A 24,542-nucleotide genomic window follows, 5' to 3' on the forward strand; every position below is an offset into this window, starting at 1 on the left:
ACCCAGAATCCTTTTGCTTTATCTCTTTTTAGTAGCATTAAGTCAGCCTTTCTTATTAATGCTACCACAGTCTTAAATGAGGTCAGTAATGCCATGTGGATGCACATGGCTGTGGACACAAACCTTGTAATGAACACCTCTAGCAGAGGTAAGTGGTTGGCATTTACCCTGCTCTCCCCAAAAAGGAAGAACAGGCCATGGCATGTGGCCATGTTTACAGCTGAGGAATGCTGAGCCTCTCTGTAATATGAATTCAGAAAAACAAACATGGTTTGGTTGCCGCTGAAATTTTTATTTGATGCCTTAAGGGGAAACGGATTCTCAAATGAATTCCCGCACAATGTCTTCTGGTAAGTTTGTCTTATGGAGGCAGTTTACAGACTTCTGTACTTAAGTATAAAAACACGTAAACTAGTAAAAGTGATGATGTTGCAAAGGGATGATAACCATAGCTTGAGTCATTGCTTATATGTCTCTTTAAGATGATTAGCAGAGATTACTTTGTGATGATTAGACTTATAAATCACAAATATATTACAACAGTGTATATAAATATGTAGTGGTGATAATATTTGTACCTAATTACTAACATCCCCTTTATGCAGCAACTAAATCTTTTATACCAATATGATGATAATGTCTTGCCCTAGTTTTTTAGTAAAAATTTTAAAGAATATTTTATAGGTAAATGAATAGTATAGATTACTTAAGCAAAAAGGAAAAATATTTTTTTCCGTTTTATTGGTTTATTTATATATATGAAACGTACTTGTGAAAGAGATTTGAAGCTACTTAAAATAGATGTTTGGAAATAATAAGAGAGCCAAACAAATGAGACAAGGCAAGAGAAGATACTAGGAGATAATAGAGGATGGATGGAGAAAATTAGACCAGGATTCTGCCGTCTACCCTGCTAGAAAGGTAAACTTAGCACGAAACAGAATGCTTACCAATATAGGATTTTAAATCGTGAGCATTTGCACAATACATATATCTGTAAACCTAATATCCCTATTGATTAAATTTGGAATGTTCCTCCCTTTCTCAAAATGTAAGTGACAAAGAATTCACATGATGAAATACTAGTGCAGCCTCCCATTTGACTAAGGTATTAGATGTGGTGTTACATAGACGTGCATGAGACCCAGAGTTGAGAAGAGGCTTCTCTTATTCTCGGCGTCATTTACTTTTCTAAATGATTTTAGTAATAAGAACATGTCTGCTATGTGAAAAAATTTTTTGTAATATCAATGTAGTGTTCGTAATATAGCACACTGTCCATGTGTATATATATATATATACATATATATATATATACATATATATATATATATATACGTATATATATATATATATATATATATATATATACTTTTTTTTTTTTTTTTTACTAAGAATGACTTATAGGATCACTCTATTTCTCATAGAACCAGTTTTTCATAAGTTGTGCTGATGACAAAGTTGTGTTCAACAAGATAGGTGATGCCATTGCTCAGAGGATCCTGAAAGCTCACAGGTAACATTTTGGCATTTTGGTAAAAGTGGTTACTGCAAATGATTCTTGCATTTACTACTAAAATGACTTTTGAAAGCCCATTTTAAAATACTGTCTTTTCCTAGCAGGCATAAATTGGGGTCAGCTAGCAGTAGGTTATTGGTTCCTTCAGTCTGATTTCAGTGGCTGAGAATTTTGAGTCCATTTTTGAAGGAATCTGAATTCTTCCAGGGCACAGTCATTTTTTCCTGGCCAGTCTCTTTCCCACGCCGTTAGACTTGTGATTTGATTTATTTAATGGCAGACAGTTACTGTGTTCACTTAAAAATCAAAGCAAAATAGTCATCATATTTTTCCATGAGTTATATTTAAATTCTGGCTACCCTCTGTCCTATTTCTTCAGCTCATGGGATTATTTTTAAAATAGCAGTGTTTTAAGGTATGACCACACAATCCACCCACTTAAAGTGTACAATTCAGTGATTTTTAGTATACTTTTAGTATACTTAGTTTTAGAACATTTCATCACCCCAGAAAGAAACCCTTTATTTATTAGCAGTCGCTACCTAATTCCCCTTATCTTATCCCCTTGCAACCACTGAACTATTTTCTTTCCCTATAGATTTGTCTGGTCTGGGCATTTCATATTAAATGGAATCATACAGTATATGGTCTTTGTGACTGACTTCTTTCACTTAATTTAATGTTTCCAAGACTCATCTATGTTATAGAATGTTATCAGTATTTCATTTATATTTATTGCCAGGTAATATTCCATTTTCTGGATATACCACATTCTATTTATCCATTTGGGATGTTTCCACTGTTTGGCAATTGTGATTAATGCCGCTATAAACATCGTGTATTAGTTTTTATGCAGATATATCTTTATTATTCTAGGGGTAGAATTGCAGGGTTATATGGAAATTCTATGCTGAACATTTTGAGAAACTGCCAGAATATTTTCAAAAACAGCTACACCATTTTATGTTTCCATAGTGTATGAGGGCTCCAATGTCTGTATCACTGCCAGTAATTACTATCCTCTCTGTTTTTTATTATAACCATCTTAATAGGTGTGAAATGATATCTCATTGTGGGTTTGGTTTGAATTTACCTAATGACTAATGAATGATGTTGAGTATTTTTGTTTGTTTGTTGGCCATTCTGCGTATTATCTCTGGATAAATAGATATTCAGATTTCTTGGCCATTTTTTAATTAGGTTGTCTTTTTATTGTTGAGTTGTGAGAGTTCTCTTATGTATTCTAGATACAAGTGTCCTATCAGATTTATGATTTGCAAGTATTTTCTCCTATTCAGGCTGTTTTCTTTTCTACTTTCTTCATACTACCTTTTTTTTTTTTTCATACTACCTTTTGAAACACAAGTTTTTCATTTTGATAAAGTCTAGTTGATCTGTTTTTTCTTTTGTCACTTCTGCTTTGGTGCCAGGGCTACAAAATCACTGCCTAATCCAAGACCATGAAGACTTAACACCTCTCTTCTTCTGAGGATTTTGTAATTTTAGCCCTTACACTTAGGTCTTTGATTCATTTTGAGTTACTTTTCATACATGATGTGAGGTAGGGGTCCAACTTCGTTCTTTTGCACAGGAATATTCACTTGTTCCAGGGCCGTTTGTTGAAAAGACTGTTCTTTCCCCACTGAATTGTCTTGGCTCCCAGACTGCTTCTTTTTACGGCTGATTTTAATTCTGTGTAGAAGCAGCAAAATACACAGACAAACAATACCATTACATTTTATTATTTCAACTCATTAAACACAGGCAGTAGAGAATGGTAAGTACATACACATTTGGGAATTCAAACATTTTTGTACTTTGAGCATAACATGGTACTTTAATATCCTCTTTTTAAACATAGTATGTGGGGGTTTTTAGATCTAAGAACATTTGATAACCGTAACTACCAGTATTTTATATGATTTATGGTTTATATTTATACTGTTACTGAATCTTCACAAATACTCTTCAAAGTAGATCATATAGTCTTGTTGTTGTTATTGTTGTTGCCGTCCCCATTTGTAGAGTTAAAAACTAAGATTCAAGAGGTGATGTGGCTGGACTAAGCCACTAACAACAATAGGCAAACATGGCTTTAAGCTCAAGTCTTTGGACTGCCAAGCCAGTGCCTTCTCCCATACCACGTAACTTCAGTTCATTGCCAGATAGGTTTGAGACCCCTAAAGGGTTGCCACCTAAGTGGGTTGGGCCTTTATGTCCCCTCTTCCCATTAAACCAGTCATCAGGTACAGGCCCACTCGAGGAACATGACCTTGGGTGAGGCAGGTCCCTTTGACCAAGGAGTGCAAATCCCGGAGAAGGACTTCACTGTGAGTGAGTAGTCAGCAGCCAGCACTCTCCATAAGGGAGTGCTGTCTTGAGCCCATGGTGAGGGCATTTAGGCAGCACACCACAGTACCCACCACATCCTGCAAGGTATACCGTAGATCTCACCATTTACTACACGTCAAAATCACCATTTGACTTTTACAAAAATCTAGGGAGCTGGACTCCATCCAGAGTTGCTGGGTCAGAATTTCCTGGAGTGGGGCCCAGGCACTTGTATTTCATAATGGTCCACAGGTAACTCCAGGGCAAAGTCAAGACGGCTCAGTACTCACCTAGAACAGCACGTATAGTCAGCATAAACATTGATGATCTGTGCTTTTACAGGTGACTTCTATCTTTTGCCTTCTCATATACTTTTTTTTTTTTAAGAAAGTTACCATGGCATCTGTTTCTGAGATAACTTAAAATCGGCTTGTTTACAGTTAAACGTAACCGCATACACCAAGATTTCTTGCATCATGCCAGTCTCTCAATTCTGTGGGTCAATTTATGTCTAATTTACAAAATTAAATTATTCTGTTAACTCTTGCATTTCATTGATGCAGGAGTATCCGCTTTCTCTATAAAGCGCATTTGACAAAAGAGAAAAATATTTTTTTTCATGAAATTGATATAAGTCGCAGAAATCCATTAAGTTGACAAATGAGCTCACTGGGCCGAGCAGTGAGTGGTGAATATTGTAACGGTGATCAGTTAATAAGGAGACTGGGCTGAATCTCAGCTTCACTCATCTGAGTTATTAGTTCCCTACAGTACATGTGTTAATAAGTACCTACAAGATTTGTTTTCAAAGGCTTTGGGAGCCTGAAAGAACATTTTTCTTTACCATATTAATTTGTCTTTAAAAATCTGGACTTCTTCTAAAATCACAGTATTTCAGGACTGTAAAGAACTTGCAGTTATTTTCTGATTGACTATTTCCCAGTGATCCTATGAGCTGCTTCTGAAAGGAATGGGGATCTGTAGTGAGAGAGCATTGTAGGGTAGCATCTGCTGCAGATTGTATCTCACACTTGGAAGTTCACAGAGCACGTTAAAGATGCAATTTCAAGCCTACTCTGTAGAAAACGAGCAGTGAGTCCGTTGAATTGCATATTAACTGTGTGTTATTTAGCTCTGATGTCTCAGTGGTCTCTCTTTCTTTGACAGTCACATTTTAAAGGGTATGGATGTTGCACATAAAATTTTTCGTGGCTATCCATATGTATCCTGGAAATATATTTTACGTTTCCCCCCTTCTCTGTATCTCCACATTATTGTTCATCTCCTGTGTTCATTGTAGCTATAGAATATATTTTCATTTAATAATTTCAAGTCTGTGACCTTGTATTCTTAGGAAAGGGAGGGGTGGGATTAAAAGGCTCATCTTGCAGCCTGCCTGCAATGGGGCTCCCTGCTTTCACTGAGGGCCATGGTGTACCATGCCCAAGTTCACCCCCTTTCTTCCTTCATTGACTTCTCTGTGCTCCACTCTTCTGAGACTCCGAACTACCCTGCCAAGGTCACATGCCTAGCAACAAGTATAATTTTGGCTGTTGGAAAAAGAATAGAATAAAGCACAAAGCAGATGGAGGGAAATGACAGCATTCAGCCAGGCCTGACCAAGGAACACAGGCTCTCTTCCAGGTCCCTCCCACCCTGGAAAGATCAGAGTCTTTGAATTGCCAACTCCCTCAACTGAGCTGAGACTTTATTTTTCTGCCAGTGCTGGACTCCAGGGAACACCAATTCCCTGTTGTGAGTTCTCTGCTTTCCTCACTTCCTCCTGGTTCCTTCTCAACAGCCATAATTCTTTGCAGAAATAGGTTTTTACAAAGCTTTCACGCTCTGATCCATGACCTAGAGCCTCAGAACATTGCTCATTCCATGGTGAACTGAGAGTAGCTATGGGAATCTCTGCAGAAATCAAAAGATCTGCTCTAATTAGTAAAACTGTCTTGGCTCCCAACCCGCTGGAAGCCCGTCTTTAACAACTCATATCTGACTGGAGTTCAGGGAGAAGAAATCATTATCCGTTGTCTAAAGTCAACGGGTTTATGCCATATTTGAAGAAGCCAAGAGAAAGAGCTGGAACTGACTGATCCAGGTAGAAATTTTACGTGCCCTGAATGAATTGTTTCTGAGGATGAAACCGTTTTGCTTACGGAAACTTGACATGCATAATCCTGCTGCCTTGACAAACAGGAAGCGAGGGAGTGCATTTTGCATGGTTATCAACAGAGTTGATACATACAGTGAAGACAGGCAATGGATTTAACGCCTCAGCATTTTCATATTAAACTGCAGTGAGAGATACAATCTTACACTACATTGAAAAATACCCAATTTTGAAAACTGTTCAAATTCTTCATGCTTCCTCTAACTGTAGAGTAGTGCCAGATAGTGCTTACAGTTTGCCCATGAGTGAGTGGTATGGAAAATGTTCCTCTGGGGAATCTGAAATTATTTGGGGACCAGATGTCTTGGGACTTGGCTTCTTTTCAACTCTGTTGTCTCCAGGTATGTGACCTTTTGAGCATGTCCATTTACCTTTCGGACGCTCTGTTCTTTTCACTAACAAAGAAAACAATACCTGTTCTGCCCAGCTTTGAAAACCATAGCACATCAATTTGTGGAAGAAACTCTTACATTATTTCCAGGAAATTCATCTTCTGGAAATATGCTAGCTCACCGTACAGTTGAACAAGGATCTAGAAGCACTATATTCAAATCGGCTGTTTCAGAAATACTATTTATGGTAGAAACAGAAATGTTTTAATTAAAGAGATGTTTAAAGTGACTTATTTTAAATTGTTAGACAGCAACTGCTGGACAGGTAAGCTTTACTTTGGTTTTCTACCTCTGGTGCTTCATTATTGATGCAATAAACTTCCTCCCCCAGATATAAAATAAGGCACTCAGTAGCATAACATGAATTCAGTTCTGCTTTGTTTTAATTTTAGGTACTATTTCTTTATTACTCTTTGAAGGCGTGCAGGCTTTCTCATTGAAATCAGTGGTTGTAGATTGAATTAACGATGTTACCCGGTAATTCTTGAGTCTCTCTACATCGGAGGTACTTTACATGCATTGCTTCATTTAATTCACACACCTACCTTATGAAGTGGATGTGTAAGCTTTCCCATTCTACAGATGAGGCAGTGGAGCCCAGTGAAGTGAGGTAACCCGCGTGAATCCGTCACACAGCTGTCGAGCGGAACAGAGACTGAGACCGTGTCTCTAGGAACTTTACCTTGTACTCTCCACCACTCAGCTACAAAGCTTCCCTCATTTCAAGGGAAGTAGAAATGTTCGAGTACTAAGCCTCCCAGAAATCTATGAGAGAAACTTTATTTTAAAAATAAAGAAATCAGATGAACGTTTAATTTTTTTTTTTACGTAATTGCATGATAGATGAAAAGTTATCTGGCTTAAAGAAAAGTCTGCCTCCTACAATTACCATGTCCTATAATTTGTGTACCATGCTGGGTATGTTTCAGAAGCACTGTCTTAAAGAAATTTAAACTGTGGTTCTAATAAAAAGAACACAAACCATGTAGAATAAGTATGCTGATGGCTGGTTTCACATTTTTTTTTTCTTGTAGGCTAACATCCAAGCTTTGTAAAATACCTGGAGGAGAGGTTACACTGGGGCAGAGATGACAGTAAATCATGGCAGGAGAACATTTGATTTAGATTATTTAACTGCTTTTATTTGATTCCAAGAATTATATAAATGGCAATCTCAGAAGATAGAGAGATGTAAAGATTAGCACAGGGCAGAGGCCAGCAATCATTTTGTAGGATCTTATTTGGGGGCAACTGAAGGACCTGCCTGACAAAGCTTATCAAGTTGAGAGTGAAGTCTTAGTCAGACGTGCTGGGCTAACCTTCAGCGTCCTTACAGTTAAAAGCTTTTGTTTCCAAAAGATAAGCAATGAAAATAATATGTGTGTGTGTGCACAATATGTATTATGCCATAATCTGTAAAGTTGAACACGTAATATGCAAAGTCACTGCTAAATAGGGCCAGCATTTCTAGTGGACCAGCAGCGATTTTAGCCAGCTCCCTCATTTACAGATAAGAAAACTAAAGCCCGGAAAGGGCTACTGCGCTTTATAAGATTTGCCAAACACACAATAAAATGGTTTATGTCCCAAACCACAGAGAAGGCTACGGATCCAGTTGTCACATAACCAATGCCACTACGGTATAATGTTCTCTCCACAAAATACTACGCCCCGAGCACAGTCCTTAGTTCTGGCAGCATTCACTGCTGCAAAATCTACAATGATAGGATTTATACCAGCTGTTGAAGTTTATAGCAATGAAATATGATCTATAAATTCCAAATTCTCAAAAAGCAAAGCATCTCATCACTGGAGAAGCATGACGAGCTCCTTAGGGGCCTTCTTACAGATCCTGATACCCCGCTCCAGGCAACCCCACTTCTGCCGATGGCCCTCTGTGGTGAGGAGGGAAGTGGGGATGAAGGAGGGAGGGGGTTTTTCCTGAGAAGAACAAGGAGGGAAATGTAGAGGAGCGCCATGACCATATACATGGTGAATTAGCACTCTGATTTTAAAGGTGCAGGCAACATTACAGCAATCACAAAAATGGAAAATATTAAAGGTCTCACACTCTCACCACCCTAAAAATTCACTTTTTACCTATTTCCTTTTTGTCCATATTAACATATGTATATTTTCTGTTGAGTTGTGATTTATTTCCTTTTTCTGTAGCTCACCTGGATTTTGGTTTCAAATCCCATTTCCACACGATAGAACTAAATTTAGTTTAGTCACATCCTGATAAATGTGGACAAATTCAGTGATTCCTTGCTACTTCTGCTCCATACACCATCAGTCAGGTGTTTCCTGGCCTCTCCTCCCCTCTCTGCCCCGACACACCCCACCCTTGGTATGGATGGTAAGGGGTCCTAGATCTTTGGGAAGAGGCTTCCAGCCCTCAGTGTTGATGTGCCTTGGGCCCATTCTGGAGCCTGCTGACCGTGACATAGGGGCCTCCACCTTCTCCTTTCAGATCTGCCTTTCCTCTGCTCCTCTGTTGCTGCCACATCATGTGGGCTGGTGGACCTTTCTCTGGGGTTCTCTGAGAAGCAAGATTATATTTCACACTCAGATCCTCATGCCTCCCCTATCCTGCTGACAGGTGATGAGGTCTATCCAGTTTTCCCTGGAATTCTGCTTAACGGTGAAGGGCAGGATACCATCACTCTTATTTCTGTATACTCTTGGCTGAGCTCAAAGGATCTCTACCTGGTCAATAGAAGTCGATATCTTGTGTCCTGTTTCCTTTGTGAGAGTGCCATCCTGGGGGCAGTACCTGCTTCATCTCTGTAGTCACAGGGTGGGGGAAAGGTAATGCATTTAAGGGACAAGTTATTTCCTATTTCATGGTATCAGCCTGCACATCTGTAATTGTCTTGTAATTGTAACTTTGCATTCGGGCCATTTTAACACAGTACTGAAGTATTTTGCTATTAAGTCATGATGGTGGTCATTTTTAGTGGTTGCAAAATGTTCACTCTTTGAGTGGCTATAACATAATTTAGTTAACCACCCCCCATTATTGGACATTGATTTCCAATTTTCAGATATACATAGCACTGCTATAAGAGTTTGTGAGTTTTGAAAGAAAACTTATTTTAACCAAAAGCCCAAGAATACAATTTTATAAAATTGTTCTGAACTGCAGTGGATGAAATGATTGCTTCATACATGATGGCTGGGAGCCCACTAGCTCTTACCTTGTTTTTAAGATCATAAGTAATTCTGCCCATTAGGGGCTCAGGTTCTTGCCCTAACCTGATGCCTATCCTTTGCACCACCCCAACTTTATGAGGATGCAGTGTTTCCCTGGCAGCTGAGAACTATTGCCTTCTGGGGATTGGATCCAGGAAGGAGAGTGGACATAATATCGAGTAGAATTTTCTCTTCATTGGCTTAAACTTAGCCACGATTTTATGGTTTGAAATTCAAGAGCCCCTTTTTTCTACAACAGTGAAAATCTAAGTCATTTCTCCTAACTTGCTGAACACAGTTTAAACATTTCATCATTCAGGAAATTGAAGAACTACTGCATTGGAAAAAGGCAAAGACCCAGATAGGGAGCTAACAGAGTCCTAAGAACAAGAAAATGTGTACCTTCTGATTCTCACAAACTAAATTGGCAAGAATATTTTATCTGAAGATAAAGAGTTTTATAGGACATTTCTCAGTATCCTACTGAAATCTCTAATTGATATGGGTATGATATGAGATCTCCGTTTTGAGGTCTTCTCTGCCCTTAATAAAACACAATGATAAAAGGGAACCATGTTTACAAACAGAGTCACAAACCCATGATGTTCAAGACCAGCAATCCCACTCCTAAGTGATATGTTTCACAAATGTGAAAAATGATTTATGGGGGTCAGAAGACATAGCAAAATAGATACTTTGAAATAATAAAAAAAAATTGGAAACAATTTAAAATGCCCACCAATAGAGAGCTGCTTTAAATATTATGGAAAAGATGTACGGGGAATACTGTATCACTATAATTAAAAAACGGACAAATCTCTATGTACAGATATATAAATAAAAATAACATTCAGAAAAGTGTTTATAGTAGTCTAGCATTTGAATAGAAGAAAAATACATATACTTGCTTATAAATTCATAGACTATTTCTGAAAGAACATGGAAGGTAGTAGGAGTTGCCCTCAGGGAGGAGAAACAGCACCTGGGGACAATGGAGAGAAAGAGAATTTTTTTTCCATCATATAATCTTCTACCTCTTCTATTTTGTACCATGAGCATGTGTTACCCAGTGGAAATATCATTTATTTGATGATTCCTCAAAAAGTTAAGCATAAAATAACCACATGACTGGGCAATGCCATTCCTGGGGATATTTCAGAAGAACTGAAAACAGGGACTGAGATCTATATACCTGTGTTCACTGCAACATGATTCACAATAGCCTAAAGGTGGAAACAACCCCGGTGCCCATCAACAGATGCCTGGATAAACAAAATGTGCATTGCATATCCAATGCAAGATTATTCAGCCACAAGAAGGAAGGAAATTCTGACAATCTTGAGGACCTTATGCTAAGTGAAATAACTCATACATGAAAGGACAAATATTGTATGATTCCCCCTAGAGGAAACATCTAGAATGGCAAATTCATAGAGACAGAAAGTAGGGAGGTTATCAGGGGTTTTCAGGGAGGGAAAATGTGGGAGTTATTGCTTAACAATCACAGTTTCTGTTTAGAGTCATGACAAAGTTTTAGAAATAGAATCGTGATGGTTGCACAACATGTGACAATCATTACTATCACTGTATGGTATACTTAAAAATGGTTAAAATGGCTAATTTTGTGTTATATATATTTAGCATGATAAAAATTCAAATAACATGTAATTAAAAGAGAAACTTACTGTGAGTTTCGCAGCTTGATCTCTTCTGTACCCGAGGCTTCCCAGAAACAAACATTCTTCCAACCTGACCCTAGTCTCCCAAAGCATAGAGTACTGAGTGCATAACATGTGCAGGGATCCTCTGTGGGGCACTGCCCCAAATAGAAAGATATGTGGACGTACATCCTGTGTTTCAAAAGAGCTTATCACATAGCCTAGGCAGCAGATCCCTGTGTCACTATCGTGTAAAGCAAAAAGGCTGAATAGACAAAAGCTGAATAGACATCTGTGCCGTGTGCCTTGGGAGTCCAGAGGCAGGAGCAAACCAGCTTTGACTGGAAGATTCAGGATGACTTGACCAAGGAAAGTGCCTTTTAGCTGCCTTGGAGGGAGAAGTGGGATTCTGTGGGCAGAAAGGGTATTCCTGACTCAGAAAACGGATGAGCCAACCTTCCTTAGTAGGGAGGTGCACCTCTGAGCAAAGGGCAGTGGTCTGGCACTGGACAATGGGTCTGTGAGGATCCAATGGAAGGCGATTCTGGAAAGGCAGTTGAGGCCAGATAGTGTCAGTTTTTAACTGTCTGGTTTAACTCATTTGGACTTTTAAAAGCTGGTGATGGGGGCAATGGCTTAGGTATGTTTTCTGTTGTTTCCCACTATCTCATTTACCATTTAAGGCTGTGAGCCTCTTACCCTTATCAGGCAGAGAGCTTGAGGAGTTTACATTCTTTAAAATTCATTTTTTCCAACTCAAACTATGTTTGCCATCTAGTGATTAATCCGTGCCATTGCAACAACCTACTTGTGATGCCTTGGTCCTCAGTGCTGCGGTTAAGCTCAGGGGCCCACAGACTCCATTGTGTTGGCTATCACTTCTGCCCTGAACTTCACCTTCCACGGGCATACAATACATACATTGGTGTTTGGAGACATTGTAATGACATCCGACCCCTCAAAGAGTAGTAGTAATACTCACATGAAAGAAAAATGTAGTTGTTTTGAAGAAAATGAACCTTGGAAATTAAGTATTAAGAGAAGTTTAAACAGCAGCACCTTTGTGTGAATATGGATGTCTCAGATCTATGGACAAGATTTTTCGACCACAACAGATACCACAATCATTTCCAGCTTCCACTTCTTCCTCTGTATCCCATAAATGGAGGCAAGGACTTTAACGGCTTTGCCTCCAAATAGTGATACCTGTTTGAACATGATTCTCCAAATTTTGTACTTTCTGAATGGAGTCTAAGTAGCCCCACTTCCTTCTTTTATTTGTTACATTATGGAGTAGCAAAGGCTACTGAAAGACTATTCTTTCAAAGGCTGGCCTCAAATCAGTTGGAACAGTCGGCCAAGAAATGATGCGTTATATATGCAGAGGATTTAAAATCATCAGTCACTCAGGATTCTTGAAGGGCGCAGGATAACATTTTGCAGCAGAGCCAGTTTTCAGAGCTGAATCAGAGTTTCTAAGCAATAATGACACGACTTGTCATACATAAAATTATTACGATGATATCTTTTTCAAAACTTTGTTGCAAGCCCCACCCCACCTTCCGTGGGTCCACACATGGGTTGCTTTCAGTGGATTTTGTCCTAGGAAAAATTATGCTTTAGAAAGAGTAGACTTCCCACTCTACTGCCAAGTTCAGCTGATTTTTTTGGGTTGTTATGAATTGTTACCTGGATAACATCTTCTGGCCTCCAATCCAACGGCACCTTCCAAGCCCCGAAATGTGATAGAATGTATTGTAGGAAGCCATTAGCTCAGTCTCTAAAACCATGTGAACTGCCTAGCTATATCATTTTTTGGTGAATCGCTCTGCATCTGACTTTTGTAGGGAAAACCAGAGATACCGGGTGTATGTTGTGATACCGCTGCTGCCAGGATTTGAAGGAGACATTTCAACGGGTGGAGGAAATGCTCTGCAGGCAATAATGCACTTCAACTACAGGTGCCAAAGTTCTAAAGTCGTCTGTTTTCAGCTTTCTATCAGTCACGCGTGTAAGCTGGTGAAAGGAATGGAAATATTTCCCCACATCTATTCAGGGAGTGTTGAACAGATGAACACTTTATTTTACTTTTGAATCTTGGCCTGTTTACTAGTTGATAAAATTCAAATAGAGCCTAAAATCATAAATGGCAGGCCTGGGACACATGGCGAATATAAAAAGAACTAAAATATAAAGCTGTCTTTTATACTCATTGCCTATACACAAGACGTACATATACATAGATCTTATAAATGGAGACAAAGACTTTATATATATATATATATATACATATATATATATGTATTATATATGTATTATATATGTATAGGCATATGTATAATATTGATTTAAAAATTATCTTTAAGCCACCAGAGAGTTATTGAGCTTTCCATATTATTTGAAGAAAAAAATTAAATTTCCATGTGTTTGTTTATGGTTCTTTAGGTAGCAAGTTTTTTCACCAAGCTTGGGAATGGTAGACTTTGACAGAAAATGAAGTATGAAGGTTCTTTCCTATCTTCTGGAATTTTAATTCTATTTTCTCTACCACATCTTTGTTAAACTTTTAAGGAAAGTATTAAATCCTATTCTCGATATTCTAAAAAGCAGAATTGCCATATTCACTTGAAAAAGACCCGTGAAGCTTCAGACTTGGCCAGTAGAGCGATATGAAGAGGGTTAAGAGGTATGTCTGGTGAGCAGACAGAGAGGTAGTATAGAAAGTGATGGGAAGGCACCCCTAACATTCTGTCTTGGTCACGTAGCTGGAAAAGAGAATGGGAATGAAGAGGTAAGTGAACAGGCCTGGGCATGAATCCCAGCGCCCAGTTACAAGCTCTGGGACCTAAGATACAAAAGAACCCTGCTGAGCATCACAGTTGTATGAAGTCAAAGCAAGGACAGGAACCTGGATGTTTTCTTTTAATATCCCTTGTTTTTCAGAACCACCTGTAATTTCCCACCTTTCTGATCAAACCCTTTTGTGAGGGAGGAGACAATGAGGCCTGGCTCAAAACCCCCAGTGTGTAAAGCAGATAAGGTCTCAGGAGCTTGGTCAAATTAGGGATAGGGGCTTACATGCCTTCCTGCTGCTCTCCCCCATAATACCCCCTGCAGGATCTGAGGGTCCTCTAGGCACAATTGTGGTCACCACTGTGGTGATTTTTTTTAATCCTCTTGTTTCTTACTGACTGAGTTATTTCTATCAACCAGGATTTCAAGTAAAGATTTTTTTTTGTTTCTTCTGGGGTAATTTTGCCTGGTTACAGTAAGAGAGAACTTTAACTATGCTTTGGGATATACACTTTGATTGAAGATTTGCCTATTTCTAATATTACCTGATTTATAACATGACAAACAAAGCTTTTCAAGTATTTAAGGCACTGACATAATGTTTAATTGGATTTTATCCACTTCATTTGCCATTCTAATATTAATTTTGGAATATTGTCAGTTGTAATTATTTTCTATGACTTTTCCTGGGTTTGAACCAGCTGAATGAAATAACATGCTTGGCTTTTGTTCATCAGCTAAAATTCTAACCTTTTATTATGCAAAAACATCTCTATTTGCTGGCATCATCTTTAAGAATATCAGTATTTCCCAGGGATAGCTATATTTTTAATTACTTCTACAGAACAAGCAGATGGAGCATAGAATTTTTTGTTTTGTCAGTCTTTATAATTCATTGACTATTAGAGTTGTGAAAAACAAAGTCATTAGCGGAGTCAGTTATCTGCAACTATATTTTTCACTTTCAAGGCGTTTGCCGACTTTGCAGAGACAGCCAAGGTGTATAGTTTCTTTAACTCAGAAATTATTCTGCTAAGTGTTTGCCCTTTTTACCTCTGAAAGTAACGTGAGTCTGTAAGTGTTCTCATCTATTGAGTTATTCTAAATTTATCTTAGCTGTCACCAAATTTTCTAAGAGAGAAAGTTCATTCATAGCCCATCTTTTGAAAATAGAATCTCTTTCTGAAATCTAATGTCAGTTTTATGACTTTTCCATTTACTTGCCTCAAAACAACCTGTCCCAGCAGTACCATTACAAAAGTGATATCCAGGTGGTTTTATAGCTTCCGAAAAGTCCATGTAGCATCTTCTCTTAAAAGCACTCGTTCTGTTTTTGCTTGGGTTAGGACTATACTTCACAGATACTGCAGTTGGGATTGGTTCCTTTGAAACCTCTGTAATTATTTCTTTCCTTTCCATGTGTTCAGAACCATGTGCAGAGGAGAAAATTCCATCCTTGGGCAGTTAAAAGCAAAACGTAAGTAACAGCTTTTATTTTCCTCCACAGTTGTCTTTGGTGACATATCCATAATCATTGTGAAACTCTCTTCACAAGAGGTAGCACACAAACGTTTAACTGAGATCAATCACTTATTCTCGTTAAATTGTCCAAAGCAATGTTCAAATGAGGACATCACAGCTTCAGATACATAGATAATGAAAAATAAGAGTACTTTCATTATTTACTTTTATTTCTTTATAATAGTTATTTTGATAATAAGTGGGATTTATAAGGCACTTCACAAGGACCCTTCATGTATCTTCTTCTACGATCCTTCACCACAATCCTGGGAAGGAAGCAGGACAAGTGTCATTTCTGCTTTAAAGCTAAGGACACAGATGCTGCAAGGTCAACAGGTATTCATGCGGCTGCTTGTTATACAGAGGTCCCCGGGTTGTCACAACAGTCTTATATTTAGGGAAGAAAACCAATTCTATTTATTTTATTTTGCCACCATACACTGACTAAACCTTTGAAGGTATTGTACTAGAGGCAAATAAATCAGAAAAAAAGCTCACGGTAATACCTTTCACTTGTACAGTTCTTCACATTTTCAAAGGCACTTTCTCAGATATCTTTATTATTTTATTTTATTTTATTTTATTTTATTTTATTTTATTTTATTTTATTTTATTTTATTTATTTTGAGTGAGAGAAAGAGAAAGCGAGCAGGGGATGGGCAGAGGGAGAAGAAGAGAGAGAGAATCTTAAGCAGGTTCCATGCCCAGCGTGGAGCCCGATGTGGGGCTCCATCTCACTACCATGAGATCATGATCTGAGCTGAAATCAAGAGTCTAATGTTTAACCAACTGAGTCACCCAGGCACCTAGATATCTTCTTATTCAACCCTTCTTTAAACTCCCACCTACCACATATTGTAACTGTGGGTTTACTTGTCTGTTTGTCCTGATGCTAGGTTTAGCACATAGTAGGTCCTCAATAGTCTTCTATATCTTGTACAGTAGGTACAGGAAGTCCCACAAAAGTTAAGCTAGAGTCAGAACCCAAATTGTCTGACTTCCAGTTCAGATGGGATACAGATTGTGAAAACTTGGAGGGCCACATTAAAAAGAACTAGACTTTATCCTGAAGAAGACAAGGTTGGTGGAAGCCTCTGCTTCCTGGAGTGAAACTATCAAGGTGGTGTTTTTATGGAAAGATTCACTTACTGTTGGTAAGAAAAGTAGAGAGAGACTGGTGGCAGGCATAAGATAATGGCACACTGGCAAAGGAAAGAAAGGTTACGTATGAGTACAGCTGGGAAAGAAGACTTGAGGGGATGTGGGAGTAGGAAAGTGAAAGGAGTATCAGATAATCCTGAGAGTTTCCACCAGCTGACATGGAGAATGGAGCTGCCACAGGGAGGTCTGCAAAAGTCATGAGGAGAAGTCACAATTATATGAGGCCTTGTGTTATGGCCTTCACATATGCTATAAACCTCAACTGAGGTTTTTGGAGATTTTATTTACATTGGTAACCTCCTAAATGGAGTGCGCTGGGTGATGTACCAGAATGTGGGGAGAAAATACTAGTCTTTCCATGTATGTATATTTTTCACTTAAAAATAAAGAATTGAAACATGAGCAGGAATGGCATAGTAAGGATCTCCAAAAATCCACTCCTTCAAAAAATCAACAAAAATACAGACAGAAATTGTTAAAATGGACTTTTCTTGAGAGAGAGAGAGAGAGAGAGAGAATATGAGAATGAGGGAGAGTGCGAGTGGGCAGAGAGAGCAAGAATCCCAAGCAGGCTCTGTGCTCAGCACAGAGCCCTACACAGGGCTCTATCCCATGACCCTGGGATCATGACCCAAGCCAAAATCAAGATTAAAATGGTCAACTAACTGAGCCACCCAGGCACACCAAAATAAACTTTTTTAGAACTCTAGAAATTAACCAAAGTCTTATAACAATATGAGGAGTTTTTACTCAAGAAAAACAACACAATCTTGGTAAAAGCAGCAAGCTTTGTAGCCGTTTAATTTGCTATATACCCATCATCTTCTTCTCAGTTCCACAGTAGCCTTGAACATCAACTCCTGATCACTGTCAAAACTAGCAGCCTATCAGCCCCCAGAGGGAGGCATGGGTTTGAAGCTCCCATCCTCTGACAGTTCTCAGAAAATTGTCATAATTTGACCTATCTGACAGTTTAAAAGACTTTAAAACACCTAGTTTAATATTTGAATATTCTTTGAATATTCAAAGAACTAAAGGAAATAATATCCAAAGAACTAAAGAGAACTATAAAAACTGTATCTCCCCAAATAGAGAATATTTTCTTAAAAATAGAACTTTTTATTAGAAAGTTTCCATAAAAGTTTTAAAAAAACAGAAATAAATTCTGGAGTTGAAAAGTATAATAACCGAAATGAAATATATGTTAGAGAGGCTCAGTAGCAGATTGGAATAGGTAGAAAAATCAACAAACTTGAAGACAGATCAATTGAAATTATATAGCCTGAGGAACAGGAAGGAAAAAAGAATAAAGACAAATGAACAGAACCTTGGAGACCTGTGAAATGCTGTCAGACATACCAACATATACATAATGGGAGTCCCAAAAGAAGAGGAGAGAAAAGTGTAGGTAGAATATTTAAAGAAATAATGACTGAAAACTTCCTAAATGTAATGGAAAATATGAATCTACACATCAAAGCTCAACAAAATCCAACAAGAATAAAGTGTTTCATACCAAAACACATCATAATCAAACTATCCAAAGACGAAGACAAAAAGAGAATCTTGAAAGCAGCAAGAGAGAAGCAAATCATCAAATACAAGGCATCCTCTATAAGATTAATAGGCAATTTATCATCAGAAACCATGGTGTTCTGAATGCACTGTGATGACATATTCAACATGCTGAAAGAAAAGACTATCAACCAAGAATTCTGTGTCCAGCAAAACATCCTTCAAAATGAAGGAGAGGTGGAAGTTAAGATGGCAGAGGAGTAGGGAGACACTGGGCTTTCCTGGTCCTTCAAACACAGCTGTATTGAGGTCAGGTTGCTTGGAACACCCAAGGAATTGATCTGCAGAGTGGTGGAAGGATCTCCACAGTTGGAGGGAGACAGCCTGGCAAGTGTGGGGAGTGTGGATGTGAATTGGGGGAGAGATAAACTCTAGTACTGTGAAAGGGAGGGAACCCTTTCTGTGGACAGATGAAAGGGAAAGAGAGAGGTGGTGAGAGAGTGCAGCATCGAGTTAGCATAAAAGGAGAACCTCTCTGGACCACTGACTGAGGAGTGAGAAGTACTGAGTGTCCCAGTTCTTTTTTTCCAAACAGCTTTTGGAACTCAGACTCTGAAGTTTTGGAAGTATATGACTTTCTCTGGAGTGGAACTTTGGCAAGTGTTGCTGGGGAGGAGGGACATGGCCCCTGAGTGCATAGCATGGTGTAGTGATCTCCAGGGTGCACTGGGAGAGAACAGTTCCCTTCCTGGAGTACTTTTGGAAGAGGGTTTATTGCCTCCCCAAAGACAAAAGACCCTGCAGGTGCTAGCCAAAGGCCTTTCATCAGCAGGATGGAGAAGCTCTACTCCAGAGGAGGGGAATGGATCTATGCTGTGCTGTATCCTTTAAGACTTTGGGTTTTGAGTCCCAGCCACATGCCAAAGAAAAAATGCAGGAAAGTTGTGGTGCTATAGTTTCTTACTTGTTTTTTGTCATTTACTTTTCTCTCTCCCTCTCTCTCTTTTTTTTTGAAATCAGCCTTTTTATTCTTTTCTTTTTCCTTCTTTTTTCTTCTGCTTTTTTTTGTTTGTTTCTTTTTCTTTGGAATCAGCCTTATAGTTTTTTGACTATTTTTTTTTCTTTTCTCGTTTTATGGGATTCCTTTCCTTTCCTTTCCTTTCCTTTCCTTTCCTTTCCTTTCCTCTTCTCTTTTTATGGGATCAAGCTTCCCCCCCCACACACACACCCTTTTTTCCCCCCAGGGTTACATCAGTAAACAAATAAAAGCACACCTAGTTAAAGGTCCAAACACTCAACCACTGCCAAGTAAGGAGGAACTCTGTAGAGGACTAACCAGTGAGATAGAGCAGCCAAAATGCAACAACAGAGGGCACAAAGAATACAGCAGAAATGCTTTCTGAAGTTCCAGGCCCTGGACAGTGTATGACCCCTTAATATAGCAGTACTCTCAGGTACGGGAAACATAACAAGCTTTTAAAACATGCAAAAGACAGAAATGTAGCCAAAGTGACAAGATGGAGGAATTCTCCCCCAAAGAAAGGTCAAGAAGAAATCACAGCCAGGGACTTGCTCAAAACAGATGTAAACAATATATCTGAACAAGAATTTAGAACAACACTCATAAGACTACTAGCTGGCCTTTAAAAAAGCATAAAAGACACCAGAGAAACCCTTGCTGTAGAGATCAAAGATTTAAGAACCCATCAGTACAAACTTTAAAAATGCCATAACTGAGATGCAAAATAAACTAGATACAGTAACAGCAAGGATTGAAGAAGCAGAGGGGAAGAATAAGTGAAATATAAGATAAAATTATGGAAGATAATGAAGTTGAAAAAAATAGGAAATGGAAATTACTAGTCACAAGGGAAGACTTAGAAAAGTAAGTGATTCCATGAAATGAAACAATATCCATATCATAGGAGTTCCAGAAGAAGAAGAGCAAGAAAAAGGGGCAGCTGGTTTATTTGAAAAAATTATAACTAAGAACTTCCTTAATCTGGAGAAGGAAACGGGCATCCAAGTCCAAGAGGCACAGAGAACTCCCTTCAAAATCAACAAAAACAGGTCAACACCACAACATATCATGGTGAAACTGGCAAAATACAAAGCTAAAGAGAGGATCCTGAAAGGAGCTAGGGACAAAAGGTCCTTAACCTACAAGGTAGACACATAAAGTTAGTAGCAGACCAGTCCACTGAAATTTGGCAGGCCAGAGGGAGTGGCACAAGTATTCAGTGCACTGAATAGGAAAAATATGCAGCCACAAATCCTTTATCCAGCAAGGCTGTCATTCAGAATAGAAGGAAAGATAAAGCCTTTTCCAGACAAACAAAAACTAAAGGAGTTCGTGACCACTAAACCAGCTCTGCAAGAAATTTTAAGGGGGACTCTATGGTAACAAACAAACAAACAAACAAGACAAAAAGCAACAAAGACTAGAAAGGACCAGAGAACATCACCAGAAACATCACCTCTACAGGTAACAAAATGGCACTAAGTTCATATCTTTCAATAATCACTAAATATAAATGGACTAAATGATCCAATCAAAAGACATAGGGTATCATAATGGATAAAAAACAAGATCCACTACATACCGCCTACAGGAGACTCATTTTAGACCTAAAGACACCTGCAGATTGAAAGTAAGGGGAAGGAAACCATCTATCATGCTAATAGAGGTCAAAAGAAAGCCAGAGTACACATACTTATATCAGAAAACTAGATTTTAGAAAAAAACCATGACAAGAGATGAAGGAGGACATTATATCATAATTAAGGGGTCTTATCCATCAAGAAGATCTAACAATTGTAAATATTTATGCCCCCAACTTGATAGAACCCAAATATATAAATCAATTAATCACAACCATAAAGAAACTCATTGATAATACCATAATAATAAAAGACTTTAATATCTCACTTATAGCAAAGGACAGATCATCTAAGCAGAAAATCAACAAGGAAAATGGCTTTGAGTAATACACTGGACCAGATGGACTTAACAGATATATTTAGAACATTTCATCCTAAAGCAGCAGAATACACATTCTTGTCAAGTGCACATGAAACATTGTCTAGAATAGATAACCTAGTGGGTCACAAATCATCCCTCCACAGGTACAAAAAGACTGAGATTATACCATACATATTTTCAGATCACAACACTATGAAACTTGAAATCAACTACAAGAAAAAATTTGGAAAGCTCTCAAATACGTGGAGGTTAAAGAACATCCTACTGAAGAATGAATGGGTTGACCAGGAAATTAAAGAAGAAATAAAAAATACATGGAAGCAAATAAAAATGAAAACATGACAGTCCAAATCCTTTGGGATACAGCAAAGGCGGTCCTAAGAAAAAAATACGTTGCAATTCAGGCCTATGTCAAGAAGCCAGAAGGGTCCCAAATACACAACATAACCTTATACCTAAAGAAGATAGAAAAGGAGCAGCAAGTAAAACCCAAAGCCAGCAGAAGAGAAATAATAAAGATTAGAACAGAAGTAAATGATATAGAAACAAACAAACAAACAAAAAAACAACAGTAAAATGATCAATCTAAAAGCTAGTTTTTTGAAAAAATAAACAAAATTGATAAACCCCTAGCCAGACTTCTCAAGAAGAAAAGAGAGAAGACCCAAATCAATAAAATCATGAAAGAAAGAGGAGAGATCACAACCAACACCACAGACATGCAAACAATTGTAAGAGAATACTATGAAAAATTATATGCCAACAAACTGGACAATCTGGAAGAGTGGAAAAATTCCTAGAAACTCACACACTACCAAAACTCAGACAGGAAGAAACAGAAATCGCAACAGGCCATACCAGCAAAGAATTAAATCATTTATCAAAAATCTCCCCAACAAATAAGATTCCTGGGCCAGATGGCTTCCCAGAGGAATTCTACCAGACATTTAACGAAGAGTTAATACCTATTCTTCTCAAACTATTCCAAAAAATAGAAATGGAAGGAAACCTTCCAAACTTATTCTATGAAGCCAGCATTATCTTGATTCCCAAACCAGACAAAGACCCCACTAAAAAGGAGAATTACAGGTCAATATCCCTAATGAACCTGGATGTTAAAATTCTCAACAAGATACTAGCAAATTGAATTCAACTATGCATTAAAAAAATTACCATGATCAAGTAGAATTTATTCCTGGGTTATAGGACTGGTTCAATATTTGCAAATCAATCAATGTGATACACCACATTAATAAAAGAAAAGATAAGAACCATATTGTCCTCAATAGATGCAGAAAAATCATTTGACAAAACACAGCATTTTTTCTCGATTAAAGCCCTCAAGAAAGTAGGTATAGAATAAACATACATCAACATCATAAAAACCATACATGAAAAACCCACAGTCATATCATCCTCAATGGGGAAAAACTGAGAGCTTTTCCCCTAAGGTCAGGAACACGACAGGGAGGTCCACTGTCACCATTATTGTTGAACATAGTACTGGAAGTCCTAGCCTCAGCAATCAGACAACAGAAAAGAAATACAAGGCACACAAATTGGCAAAGAAGTCAAACTTTCACAGATGACATGATAACTCTACACGGAAAACCTGAAAGACCACCAAAATACTGTTAGAACTGATACCTGAATTCAGGAGTCACAGGATATAAGGTCAACATACCCAAATGGGTTGCATTTCTATATACCGATAATAAAGCAGCAGAAAGAGAATTAAGGAATCTATCCCATTTATGGTTTCACCAAAGACCATAAGATACATAGGAATAAACCTAACCAAAGAGGTAACAGATAAGATGTATGCTGAAAACTATAGAAAACTATGGACTCCATCATCAACTTATGAATGGATAAAGAAGATGTGGTATATATGTATATAAAATAGAATATAAAAGAATGAAATCTTGCCATTTGCAATCACATTGATGGAACTAGAGTGTATGATGCTAAGCGAAATAAGTCAGTCAGAGAAAGACCAATACCATTGGATTTCACTCATATATGGAATTTTAATTAACAAGAGACAAGCAAAGAAAAAGAGAGGGGTGGGGCGCAAATCAAGAAATAGACTCTTAACTATAGAGAACAAACTGATGGTCACCAGAGAGGAGGTTGGTGGGAGTATTGATGAAATAGGTGATGGGGATTAAAGAGTGCAATTTGTACACTTGAAGCTAATATTACACCATATGCTAACTAACTGGAATTTAAATAAAAGCTTTAAAAACAATGGCACAGGCTCTTTGGAAAGCAAATTAGTAGTTCCTTATAAATTAAACATAGAGTTACCATGTAACCCAGCAATTCTGCTCCATAGTATATCCTGAAGAGAACTGAAAACATATGTCCACATAAAAACTTGTACGTGAACCTTTATAGTAGCATTATTCATAATAGTGAAAAAGTTGAAATTACCCAAATATCCGTTAACCAACAAATGTAGAAACAGAATGTTTATATCCATACAATGGAATATTATTTATATATATATATTATTTATATTATTTATATATAAAGAGAAATGGACTGATACAGGGTACAACATGGATGAACCTTGAAAATGTTATGATAAATACAAAGAAGCCAGACACAAAAAGGCCACAATTGTATAATTCCATTTTTATGAAATGTTTTTAATAGGTAAATCTATAGAGTCAGGAAAGTAAATTAGTCATTGCTAGGGTATGGAGAGAGTGGAATGGGGAGTGACTCCTAATGGGGATGGCATTTCTTTTTGGTGTAATAAAAATATCTTACCCCCTCTCTGCCCCTTCCCCACTCATGCTCTGTGTCTCTCTGTCTCTCAATAGTAAATAAACATTTTTTAAAAAGTGCGGGGAGGTGCCTGGCTGTCACAGTCAGTTGGGCATCTGACTTCGGCTCAGGTCATGATCTTAGAGTTTGTGAGTTCAAGCCCCGCTCAGAGCCTGGAGCCTGTCTCAGATTCTGTGTCTCCCTCTCTCTCTGCCCCTCCCCCACTCATGCTCTGTGTCTCTCTGTCTCTCAATAATAAACGTTTTTAAAAAATGTCTTAGGGGCGCCTGGGTGGCTCAGTCGGTTAAGCATCTGACTTCGGCTCAGGTCATGATCTCGTAGTTTGTGAGTTCGAGCCCCGCATTGGGCTCTGTGCTGACGGCTCGGAGCCTGGAGCCTGCTTCTGCTTCTGTGTCTCCCTCTCTTTCTGCCCCTAACCCACTCGCATTCTGTCTCTGTCTCTCTCAAAAATAAATACACATTTAAAAAAAAATTTTTTTTAAATGTCTTAAAATGAGATAGT

The 24,542-nt window shown here is 38.1% G+C and overlaps 1 protein-coding gene across 4 annotated transcripts in view; it reads left to right on the top strand.

The window, feature by feature from the left end:
- PLD1 (phospholipase D1) overlaps window positions 1-24,542 on the top strand; it is a 199,345-nt gene that overhangs the window by 143,385 nt on the left and 31,418 nt on the right. For all 4 annotated transcript variants that reach the window (XM_042955226.1, XM_042955227.1, XM_042955224.1 and 1 more), the window contains 3 exons: window positions 1,428-1,516; window positions 13,119-13,232; window positions 15,492-15,541. In XM_042955226.1, coding sequence (XP_042811160.1) covers window positions 1,428-1,516; window positions 13,119-13,232; window positions 15,492-15,541 — 253 coding nt within the window. The remainder of the gene's footprint in view (window positions 1-1,427; window positions 1,517-13,118; window positions 13,233-15,491; window positions 15,542-24,542) is intronic.

The sequence above is a fragment of the Panthera leo genome, chromosome C2 (assembly GCF_018350215.1).
Source record: "Panthera leo isolate Ple1 chromosome C2, P.leo_Ple1_pat1.1, whole genome shotgun sequence".
NCBI lineage: Eukaryota > Metazoa > Chordata > Mammalia > Carnivora > Felidae > Panthera > Panthera leo.